At 34.3% G+C, this 12,516-nt stretch overlaps 1 protein-coding gene across 1 annotated transcript in view; it reads right to left on the bottom strand.

Moving 5' to 3' along the window:
* lin52 (lin-52 DREAM MuvB core complex component) overlaps positions 1 to 12,516 on the bottom strand; it is a 73,575-nt gene that overhangs the window by 46,804 nt on the left and 14,255 nt on the right. The window contains exons 4-5 of the mRNA XM_028821852.2: positions 6,506 to 6,572; positions 4,593 to 4,676 (exon numbers count right to left, since the gene is read on the bottom strand). Coding sequence (XP_028677685.1) covers positions 4,593 to 4,676; positions 6,506 to 6,572 — 151 coding nt within the window. The remainder of the gene's footprint in view (positions 1 to 4,592; positions 4,677 to 6,505; positions 6,573 to 12,516) is intronic.

The raw sequence follows: 12,516 nt of genomic DNA, 5'->3' as shown, positions 1-12,516 counted from the left end.
TTTAATTTTGAAAACTGATTTTAGGTGTCTCAGACATTTCCTTAGTAAGACTGGAATTCTTGGTTATGGTGCATAACACAAATACTATAATTATTTCATCTAACCTCATCTAACCTGAGGTGATCTCTTATGCTTGTAATAGGACTATCAGTCATCTCTTATGCTTGTAATAGGACTATCAGTCAATAATTGAGATTAAACTGTTTCATGGTTAAAATAATCCTTTAAAAATATATAATCATTCACTGAAATGTATTTTCTGCACAAAAGGTACACATTTTTGTATAGTTACTCACACAACAATGTGTGTGGCAATGGCCGAGAAAATTTTGTAATGTCCTGTTTTACTGGAGAATGAAAATAGCAAAATTCTTGATATAATGGGCTTGAATGGGTAAAAAGTTTAACCAATGGCAAAGAATATCAAAAAAATCACTGAAAAATCTCAAATTAATCATATATCATAATCTAAATGTCAGTATCTTGTCATATACCACAACATTCCAAGTGTGTATATATGTTAAAATATTGTTAAAGGAACTATTTCTGGAGAATCCTCTTGTGCACAACAGTGAAGCGTATACAAACAACATCACTTTTTTGAATTAAAGATTTGGGAGCCCATTCATTCACAAACAACACAGGGTGGATAATAGATATAAGAATGATCACTTTTTGGTGGAAAATTAAATTTAACATTCTCTGTGCTAGATCTGTGACCACTCATATTTAGCATATATCACTACATCATTAACATGCTATTTTCACAATAAATTAAACTTTCATATCCCAGAAAAAAAGGATCTCAAGGGTTGAGAGTTGCATGTTTGAAATTAAGCTCTTTTTTTCTGTAAGACTATGAAACCATACTGAACCCAGACGCTTAACTGAAATATAGAAAAGCACTTGGTTTAGCAATATCTGCAACAGTGCTAAAGTAAATGGTGCTTCGTCTATGGGAATGGATAGGCAATACAAGTTCACAATAAAACGCAATGCTTCTGAATTCCCAAAATTGAACCAAAAAAGCAAAAAGCAAAAAATAATGAAAATAGTCATCAGCAAAAAATATTTTAAAAGAATACTGTATTGATCCCCTACCTCCAATCTCCTGACTTCTAGTAACAAATGCAAAAATTCCAAAACAGTTAATAAGGTCTACTTTGTAGTTTTATGGTAATACTTTGGCTAAAATATTTTGTATAAGTTGCAGCTTGAAGTCCATTAAAAAGTAAGTCACAGCAGTCCAAGGAAAAGTGACTTGCAAGAGTATGAAAAAAACAAAATCATGATCAATGTTTCAATATCTTAAAATCAGACCAAAATTCAGAGTAGTGCCTAGATTCTCACAAAAATCAATCAATTAATCAGTCAGGAGTTCTCCAGTATTAGCATCATCTGGTGTTAAGGATACATACAAGAGTGTATCATCTGTAATAGTTAGGAAAACTGGCAGAATGCTCATTTATACAGTGCATCCGGAAAGTATTCACAGCGCATCACTTTTTCCACATTTTGTAATTCCAAAATGGATTAAATTCATTTTATTCCTCAGAATTCTGCACACAACACCCCATAATGACAACGTGAAAAAAGTTTACCTGAGGTTTTTGCAAATTTATTAAAAATAAAAAAACTGAGAAATCACATGTACACAAGTATTCACAGCCTTTGCTCAATACTTAGTCGATGCACCTTTGGCAGCAATTACAGCCTCAAGTCTTGTTGAATATGATGCCACAAGCTTGGCACACCTATCCTTAGCCAGTTTCGCCCATTCCAATTTGCAGCACCTCTCAAGCTCCATCAGGTTGGATGGGAAGCGTCAGTGCACAGCCATTTTAAGATCTCTCCAGAGATGTTCAATCGGATTCAAGTCTGGGCTCTGGGTGGGCCACTCAAGGACATTCACAGAGTTGTCCTGAAGCCATTCCTTTGATATCTTGGCTGTATGCTTAGGGTCGTTGTCCTGCTGAAAGATGAACCGTCGCTCCAGTCTGAGGTCAAGAGCGCTATGGAGCAGGCTTTCATCCAGGATATCTCTGTACATTGCTGCAGTCATCTTTCCCTTTATCCTGACTAGTCTCCCAGTTCCTGCCGCTGAAAAACATCCCCACAGCATGATGCTGCCACCACCATACTTCACTGTAGGGATGGTGCCAGGTTTCCTCCAAATGTGACACCTGGCATTCACGCCAAAGAGTTCAATCTTTGTCTCATCAGACCAGAGAATTTTCTTTCTCATGGTCTGAGAGTCCTTCAGGTGCCTTTTGGCAAACTCCAGCCGGGCTGCCATGTGCCTTTTACTAAGGAGTGGCTTCCGTCTGGCCAATCTACCATACAGGCCTGATTGGTGGATTGCTGCAGAGATGGTTGTCCTTCTGGAAGGTTCTCCTCTCTCCACAGAGGACCTCTGGAGCTCTGACAGAGTGACCATCAGGTTCTTGGTCACCTCCCTGACTAAGGCCCTTCTCCCCTGATCGCTCAGTTTAGATAGCCAGCCAGCTCTAGGAAGAGTCCTGGTGGTTTCGAACTTCTTCCACTTACAGATGATGGAGGCCACTGTGCTCATTGGGACCTTCAAAGCAGCAGAAATTTTTCTGTAACCTTCCCCAGATTTGTGCCTCAAGTCAATCCTGTCTCAGAGGTCTACAGACAATTCCTTTGACTTCATGCTTGGTTTGTGCTCTGACATGAACTGTCAACTGTGGGACCTTATATAGACAGGTGTGTGCCTTTCCAAATCATGTCCAATCAACTGAATTTACCACAGGTGGCCTCCAATTAAGCTGCAGAAACATCTCAAGGATGATCCGGGGAAACAGGATGCACCTGAGCTCAATTTTGAGCTTCATGGCAAAGGCTGTGAATACTTATGTACATGTGCTTTCTCAATTTTTTTATTTTTAATAAATTTGCAAAAATCTCAAGTAAACTTTTTTCACGTTGTCATTATGGGGTGTTGTGTGTAGAATTCTGAGGAAAAAAATGAATTTAATCCATTTTGGAATAAGGCTGTAACATAACAAAATATGGAAAAAGTGATGTGCTGTGAATACTTTCCGGATGCACTGTAATCTGGAATTGTGGGAGCATGTAGCATCAGCGAGAAAAAAGCATCAGTTTAAACAGATTATTTTTTAAAGGCATGGATGATTACCAAAATCGTGTCTTCAAGTTAAATAAGATTTTATCCGGTCTAGGTTATTTACAGAAAGTCAAGTCCAACCTTTGTAAAGGTTCAGAAGTAAACTGTGATCTGTAAAGTGAAATGATGCATTTAAACTTAGTAGTACAGAAATTCTTTACAGATATTGTTATTAAAGAAGTATTTAAACATTACCTTTAATGTAATTCTTCTTTAATAAGCTAAATGGACAGGCTGCACTATATGTACAAAATACTGCTTCTACTATACAGTATATGTATACTGTTAAATTTAAACTGACATTTTGGAAATATTTTTTAATTACAAAGGTGATGTCTGTTTATTTCACCAAAATCAATTTTCTGAATATGTTTTGCTATACTAAATTCTAGCATTCCAAAAGTTTAAGCCTACTCTAACGTCATAGTCACTGGCTATAAAATAGATCATACATGATCTTGGAAGTGCACAATGCTAACCTCCAACTCCCAGTAAATGTTCATTCAACATTCATGACAACTGTCACCATGTAATGTGAGAAAAATGAGTATATAATTGAAACTGATTGCCACACAACACACTTTCACCTTAGGGCTAGGGCTTCAAAATATTCAGACCTTGACAAATGTAAATTAAACCACATTGTGAATAAATAATTGGAGTCAGCATTTTTTAATTTTGTTTATCATACAGCTTTATTTTGTTCTTGCAAAAATAGAAAGGCTCTTATTACCAGTATACATTTGCATTAAACAGTTCCAAGCAAAACCTAAAGGTTTTAACATTCAACTGCTTGTTTCAAAGGTACTTCCTACACAGAGCAGTACAGACATACAACAGAATTCAAATATACTTAATTTAGTCATGATTTGTAATAAAACCTGCTATATTGTTACTGACCCTCTTTGCTGGAAATGCTATACTGTGCACATGTCCATTTTAGACTCATCCTCAGGACTACTATTCATCAAGAAAACACTAAGTAGGATTATTCTAGTGCCATTGCCTTGCAGTAAGAAGATCAGGGTTTGTGTCCTGGGTTTTTCCTGCAAGAAGTTTGCATGTTCTCCCCCATCACTACATAGATTTCCTTTAAGTGCTCTAGTTTCCTCCCACTGTCCAAAAGGTGAATTAGTGGTGTGTGTGGGTGTGCTCATTCTGCGATGGACTGGTGCCCTGTCCAGGGTTTGTGTTTGTTTTGCATCCTTTACTAGCTGGGATAGGTTCCCAGCCCTCTGCCACCTTGCCATCAATTAAGCAGGTTAGAAATTGACATGTCATGACCATTCTATACAGCTCACTCAGTACAATCCAGAAAAACATGCAAGATCATTTTATGTGTCTCCTGTCAACATTCTAATCAAATCTTATAAATGGTAACTCAGGTGTTAGAAATCCAGTCTTAACAGCACACTATTTTTGACAAAATTAAAATAATACTTACATTCCTCTAGTCCAAGTTGGTAAGCAAGATTCTGTAATCCCTTGACTTTCTCCATTAGATTTGCTGTTGTAAGACTTCCAAGTTCTAATTAAAGAATATACAGACAAGTAGTTGCTTTTCTAGTCAAACATTATAATCTTGCTATTTTGTTATTTAGACAAATAGAAGAAAAATAGCAATCCTTAATGGAAAAAGGAAAATGAATTTAAAACAAGAAATTAAAGCTATATTTTATGAGATTGGTACATTGTGCTACAGTATGCCTCATATCAACTGGTCAAATAGAGTTCTTCTTTTATTCTAAAAATAAAATTTGATGCAATACTTTAGTCCTATTCAAACAAAAGGCAAACAAAAATAAAACGCAAACAAAAAATTGAAAGCACGAAAAAAAATGAAGCTCAAACAAGGAAAAATGAAAATAAAAGAAAAAATTAAAAAAATTAAAAATGAAAGCACAAACAAAAAAAGCACAAAGAACAATGAAAGTGCAAACAAAAAAATGAAAGCGTGAGCGCTGATTCAAACATAGGACCCTGGATCTATGAAGCAGCATCACTTAATATAGTACTGCCTCATTTCAATTTCTTTTACTGCCATTTCTGAAGTTTCAACATTTACATTTGACTTCAAAGATCAAACCATTATGTCATTCACCAAGGGTGAAAAATAATAAGTGCAATTGAACAGACACAACAAAAGCAACAGTTGCTGTGTAATTGGTCAACATAGTCTGGTTAGGGGTGATCTGATCCCCTGCCATCTGCACACTGAAGTTGCCCTGTCAGTCAGGACTCACTGATCACCTGTTTGTACCCACAAAGCTCGCTTGTGTAATATTTGGTTAGATGCTGCTTTCCATTTATTGCTGTTAAAAAGAGGACACACATACATAGCAATGGAATCTTGAACTTTTGGAAGTGGCACTGTTCCCTTCTCACAAGCAGAGATACTTATAAGCCTGGATGCATCAGATCAGCATGTCTGCTTTGAAGTGCACCTGAGGAGGACGTTAGTGGAAAGTGAAGCACCATCACGTTGTCCTCAGACTTCCATCTGTGTCTGCTTCTGAACAAGGAGAGAGTGCTACTGCTTAAAGTTCAAGGTACAGCCTTGAAAACTGAGGAAAATTGTTTTTAGAAGAACGCTCAAGTCCAAAGAAATGCCTTCCTGTAATTTTCCTGTTTCTCGCAAGAAATCTACCCACTTCCCATTTTTCCTAGTGACACCATTTTCATCACTTATAGATGGATAGATAGATAGATAGATAGATAGATAGATAGATAGATAGATAGATAGATAGATGCAACAGTATTAATACATGTTACAGTTATACTTTTTGAGTATGTACTGTATAACAGAATTACATACTTTAAGCACAGTGACTTATGGAAAAAAATATATAAATGAAAAATGCTATAGCCTGATTATTTATGCTGTGGGTAGGTGTTCTGTATTAATTGATTTCTGTTTAAATGTAATGTTCATTTTTTCTTTTCTGAGCACTCTGAAATTGACAAAATTGAAGATGAAACAACTACAAGAAAGAAAGAAAGAACTTTATTTGTCCCCAGAGGGAAATTGGGCCCTGATATAAAAGTAAGCAATAAATGCAAATTGATTACACCCTATTGGCATATCATTTGAATTCAGATGTGTGTTAATGTTAAATTCTGTCCTAAATTTGAAGTATAATAATATTAAATGGTACAACTTACTAATTATCTCTGTATGTTAAATAGGTTTCCTTCTGCTTTTACCAGTTTACTACCTGTTTATTAATAGGAAAGTAAAATATGTCCTGTATAAACAATATAATTTACGTTATCTTAAGTTATCTTAAACTTAAACACTACCCTGCACATAGAAGACCAATAAAAGTATATTGGAAATATAAGAAAAAATAAAATTACCTTTTAACATTTCAATGTCATCATTTTCTAATTCAGCCATCCACTTGGGTGGAGAGTTAGTAATGGGCTACCAGACAAAAAAGAAAAGTGATCAATGATAAAAATGTATGTGTTATCTGAAGGAACTGAATTATGTTTCATACTGGCCTAACCTTTATATACTACAATCAAAGACCTACTTTTTCCAGCAAACAAACAGAATTAAACTTTAGGATTTTTTTCATTATGCTAGAAACAGAAAAATGAATTTGTGCATTTACTTCAAGAGGAATTGACTACTGCAATGCTTTTTTCACTTGCATACTATTCAAATACATCAATATCCATCCTGCAACTATTTCAAAATACTGCTGCAGGAATCACTGCTAAAACCAGGATGACATGAGCATATAAGTCATTTTCTTAGATCTCTAAATTAGCTACCATTTAAGTTTAGAGCAGTGCTTTCCAAGCTGGGTTTCACAATGCAGCTTGAGGGGTGCTGAGAAGATAATGCTCTGATTGAAATTAAAACATTTTAAAACTAATTTAAAATTTCAGTGAAGAAAAAAGAAATCTGAAGCAGAACCACAAAAAAAAAAATTACCAGCTTATTAGAAATGAAGATTTATTCAAATACATTCAAACATAGCTTATATACTTTCGGTGTTTCACGTAAGCTTGTACAGTATATGCTTTTTATATATCCTGTAAGTAATATTTTTTACATTTTTGCCCAAAGTGCACATGTAAATTATCGAATGTTTTCACCTGCTTATTTTAAATATGCATGAGGTATAAACTACAGCCTTCAAAAAAATGCAATACTTAAAAACAAAGCTCTTTACAAAAATGGGATTCACAGATACACAAAATTGCAAGATACCATTACTCTTAATTATTACCAGATTTCAACAATATTAGAGATTCTTTGACTTACTGGCTATCTACTGTATATCCATGTTTTTTATATCTAGATTGGTTTTATAAAATTGATTCCCACCTTAGTTTTCCTATATTTCTTAAGTAATGGTCTAATGTTAAGTAACCATTATTTATCTATCTATCTATCTATATATGTATATATATATTTCTATATATATATATATGTATATATATATATATATATATATATATATATATATATATATATGTATATATATATGTATATATGTATATATATATATATATATATATATGTATATATGTATATATATATATATATGTATATATATATATATATATATGTATATATGTATATGTATATATATATATATATATATATATGTATATATATATATATATATATATATATATATATATATATATATATATATATATGTATATATGTATATATATATATATATATATATATATATGTATGTATATATATATATATATATATATATATATATATATATATATGTATGTATGTATGTATGTATGTATGTATGTATGTATATATATATGTATGTATGTATGTATGTATGTATGTATGTATATATATATATATATATATATATATATATATATGTATATATATATATATATATATATGTATATATATATATATATATATATATATATATATATATATATATATATATATATATATATATATATATATATATATATATATATATATGTATATATATATATGTATGTATATATATATATGTATATATATATATATATATATATAATATATATATATTGAATGTGATAAAAAAGACCTGTATTTAAACACTCCACATTGATTTGCAGCAAGTATGACCTTGGAGTTTTCCTGCCAGATCTTGAGCTGTACCATTGCACTTATATGTGGTGCCCTTTCTTATTATAATGCTTAGAGTTAAACAGTGTACCCTGGAGTTCTTTTATCCCCTCTTTGAATTTCTGGTGTTAAACTCAGGTGTCAATCCTCGAATATCCTCAAGCAGAAATTTGGAAGAACTTGAGGGTTCATTCTGGAAAACGTTTGGCAAGCACTGGATCAGAGCTTATTTCAAAATATTCCTTTTTAACATACAAAGCTGTAAATTTTTTTCTTCTTTACTAAATCAAACATATCATTAAATTAGGGATGTCACAAATATTGATTCTTTGAGTACTATTTAAAATCACAAGTAAAAAAGTTTAGATCAGACATGTTGAGTTAAAATGTCATCCATTTGATACTAGAACAACATTATCCAGTTTGCTAACATAGCTAAGCTGAACTTCAGTACATTTTCTCCTGCACATATATTCACAGACAGAGTGGAAAAAATAGATAGTGCAAAACCAAAATGTTTGGAATTCACTATTAAAAGTAAAAAGTATGTACATCTACACACTGTATACTGTATATATTGCAAAGTTGCCAGGCTTACTCACTCATTAACTAAAACAATTTCCCTATTTGGTACACCAAAATCAGTAGGTATCTCCTAAGAAAGGACATTTCAATATTAGTAGTATTTAGGGTATGACCCCCTTCTAGAAAACAGAAAAACTAAATCTCACAAAATCTCAAAACTGCCTTGACTGGCGATGATATACAAAAAGAAAATTAGCCGACGTGATTTTATTTCTCAATATTTGTCAGTAATAAAGCTGTAACAAGCAGGGTATTCTTTAGCAGAGTGTCCTTGTTTACTTTAGTTCCAGCTCCACTGTCAGCCTGCTTAGTATTATAATGTTATTAGCATCAGGGTTGGAAAAAAAAAAAAAACATACAGAAAAGTACATACGTTTACATGCCGATACATCCGATTAACCCCCAGCACTATAACCAAGGTTCATTGTCTTATGAAAATTTGTAGGCGAAGCCACTTAGTTCATGAATATTTTGTATATGATTCAGCAATCAGATGAAGAATATAAAATAAAATCTCCCAACAGTCCTATGTGCGGAAGGTGTTTAAAAATTCCTAATTAAGGGAAGCAATATCATAAACCTTGCTAAGCCGTTGGAAAATAGGCATCCTATAATATTTTTATTTGTATATGTAAATGTTTTTGGCCTATGTTTAGTGAAGAGAGTTCAATAATGATAACTTAAACTGAAATTGATTTTTCACTTCCCTATTTTAGACAAGTTAGAGATTAGTAATTAGCCTTAATTCATTTATCCAACTAATATATTCTACACTATTATTAATTCAGGGTAAAGGACATTTTTAAAAATAAGGGACAGATATATACAGTATATTAAAACATTGCATAAATGTTAGATGAGTAGTCAGCCGTTAATATGGAGGACTACTGCGCCCTCTAGGGTGCAGCAATTACATTAAGGGATATAATATTATTGCTAACTTTGAATTCCTGCTTTTCCTAGTAATTTGATTTGAAGGTAATTGCAAAACAAAGCCTTAAAGGGAAATGTATTCTTTTCAATTGGAACAGGTAATCAGTAGGAATAATGTGAAATTTGAGTAAATATTATTATAATTTCATTTGTTCTCATCGTTCACTCAAGTACAGTATTTCTTACCATGTTGTGAGTTGTATAGGGTCCCCCCCCCCCCTTAAATTGCACAGTGGTGAATCTATATTGAAAGCACTGCTTGAAGTAGATACATGTAAATGCTGGTACCTTATGTGTTACACTGATGTGTTAATGTGAAGAGTGCAAGCAGTAGCTTCTGAGGCTTTGTTATTAGAAATTCAAGTGAGACAATCTAAGAGTGGTGCTGGGTTAGTGCGAGATTTAAGCGATGTGATCAAAGAGGCAGGGATATGGGAGTCTCCTTTGGAGTTACCAGCTCCCTGTTTGAGGGCTGGATGTAGACAGAATAGAATGGAAAACCATGATGAGAGCCAATACACTAGAAAAGACTGCCGGTACTTATTTAAGAGTGCTGATAATCAAAACAAAATATTGAGAAGCCCACTTCAAGCACCAATGCAAAGAATTTCAGAGAGTGGAGAGGAGAGGGTCATTCCTCTTTCAAAATAAACATACACATGTAAATGTAAATGATTTCAAAAGGTCAGTGGGTTGGGGTCCCCTTTCAAAGTTTATAGCTGCAAATGAATATTGCAATGGAGAATCTCACTGGGGTTACACATTTAAGTATAAACTGACGTTGTCATTCCAGGAGCGTTTCTAGGATTTGAAGGTATCAGGGTCTTAGCCACCTCTGTTACTGTCATGTGTGGGTGGGAGAGTCCCTTTGGGCTATGACGCATGTTTATATAATGTGTAACATTGAGCAGGGGCTATCATGTATATGATGGAAAAAACAGGCTTACTGGTATTGTCATGTATATAAATCGAGAAAAAGATCAGGGGCAGGGTGCAGACAGATCAAGGGCTTAAGACTCTGAAGCCCCTAACCTTCCAGTGCAACTACATTGCTCCTGGCTGATCTTGGATCTGAGGACACCAATTCCACCTTTACTTTACTCTCAATCTCTTTTTGTTTATACCAAAACAACACCTACTCACAACCACAGTGTCTGGCACCGGCATGTGAGGTTTAGAATGCTTACTAACCACTGACATTCAGATCTTCCTTGACCCTCGCAAAACTTTCTTCTTCCATACTCCTTTCATACTTAGATGCCAAACGTGACCACATCTCTGTTCTTGTTCAGGACACCACCTCTTCTTTAGTGTTGCTGTTTGGTCGGTCAATCGCATCTGCTCAGTAATTCAATTGTGTAAAGCATGCTTGCTGCACAGTGCAGAGCATTGAAGTTAGCATAATACTAATAAATACTGACAAATTAAAAACTTAACTAGAAAAAAAGCATGTTAAAGCTATTTTTTTTCTATAAAGTCACCAAATTTTAATCAAATCAGCAATAGCACTGTTTTGGGATTTTGGGGTATTTAGTTTTTCTGTTGTGGGGGATTTTACACCTAAATTTTATTATAGCGAAATGTCCTTCCTTAGTGGATACCTAGTGCCCTACATGTACCATCTTGCCAATTTTCAGCTTTTAAGCTAAATGGGAAATAGGGTTTTTGTTGATGAGAGAGTGAGTCAACTTTGCATTAAACTGTACATACATACACACATATTTATAAATCTATATGGTAAGCAAAGTAAGTAAGTAAACAAAACACAGAGTTTATTCTTGTATTATCTATGTTTATATTATTATATTATTTATTTGTATTATTTGTCTTCTTCTTATTATTAGTGTAGCAATCATAACCTGTATGTGTTTTACCCATACGAACAACTGTAAACCTACTTTGCCCACCTCATATATACTGTATTAAATATATATATATATATATATATATATATATATATATATATATATATATTGTGAAGGATTGCCGGCTTTTTACTCCGGCCCTCACCCCCAGGCCGCCAGGAGGAGCTCTCCCGGCAGCATGAACGTGCCCCGAATTCCAGCAGGGCATCATGGACTCTGTAGTTTATATGCACAGCCCTGCTGGATACCATGGGGGCCTCCAGGAGTCGCTGTAAGGAGGCTGTCGGACACTTACGTGCCCTATATCCCGGAGGTGCGTCATGATCACATGACAGGAAGAAACGACGCGCCTCAGGGGTGAAGAAGAGTTTTTATATGACCCGGAAGTGTTCCTAATCACGTGGACAGAGAGGGCGAAACACTTCCGGGTCAAGGACTATAAAAGGACTATGGGAAATCCCAGACGGGGAGCTGAGCTGGGTGGAAGGGTGGCAACGCGTCTGGGAGTGGAGGATTGGTATTTGTTTATTGATTTATTTATGAGTATTGTGGAGAGAAGGGTGCTTGGTGTACATTATTATTATAAAATAAATAATAATTGGATTTTTATCTGGTGTTTGACGTCTGATCTGAGGGTTCAAGGGGTCACGGAGACCCTTAATCTTTCACAATATATATATATATATATATATATATATATATATATATATATATATATATATATCCATCCATCCATCCATCCATCCGCCAACCCGCTATATCCTAACTTCAGGGTCACGGGGGTCTGCTGGTGCCAATCCCAGCCAACACAGGGCGCAAAGCAGGAAACAAACCCTGGGCAGGGCACCAGCCCACCGCAGGGCACACCCACACAC

This window comes from Erpetoichthys calabaricus, chromosome 16 (genome assembly GCF_900747795.2).
Source record: "Erpetoichthys calabaricus chromosome 16, fErpCal1.3, whole genome shotgun sequence".
In the NCBI taxonomy this organism is placed as follows: domain Eukaryota; kingdom Metazoa; phylum Chordata; class Cladistia; order Polypteriformes; family Polypteridae; genus Erpetoichthys; species Erpetoichthys calabaricus.
This window is presented reverse-complemented; position numbering and strand designations above follow the sequence as displayed.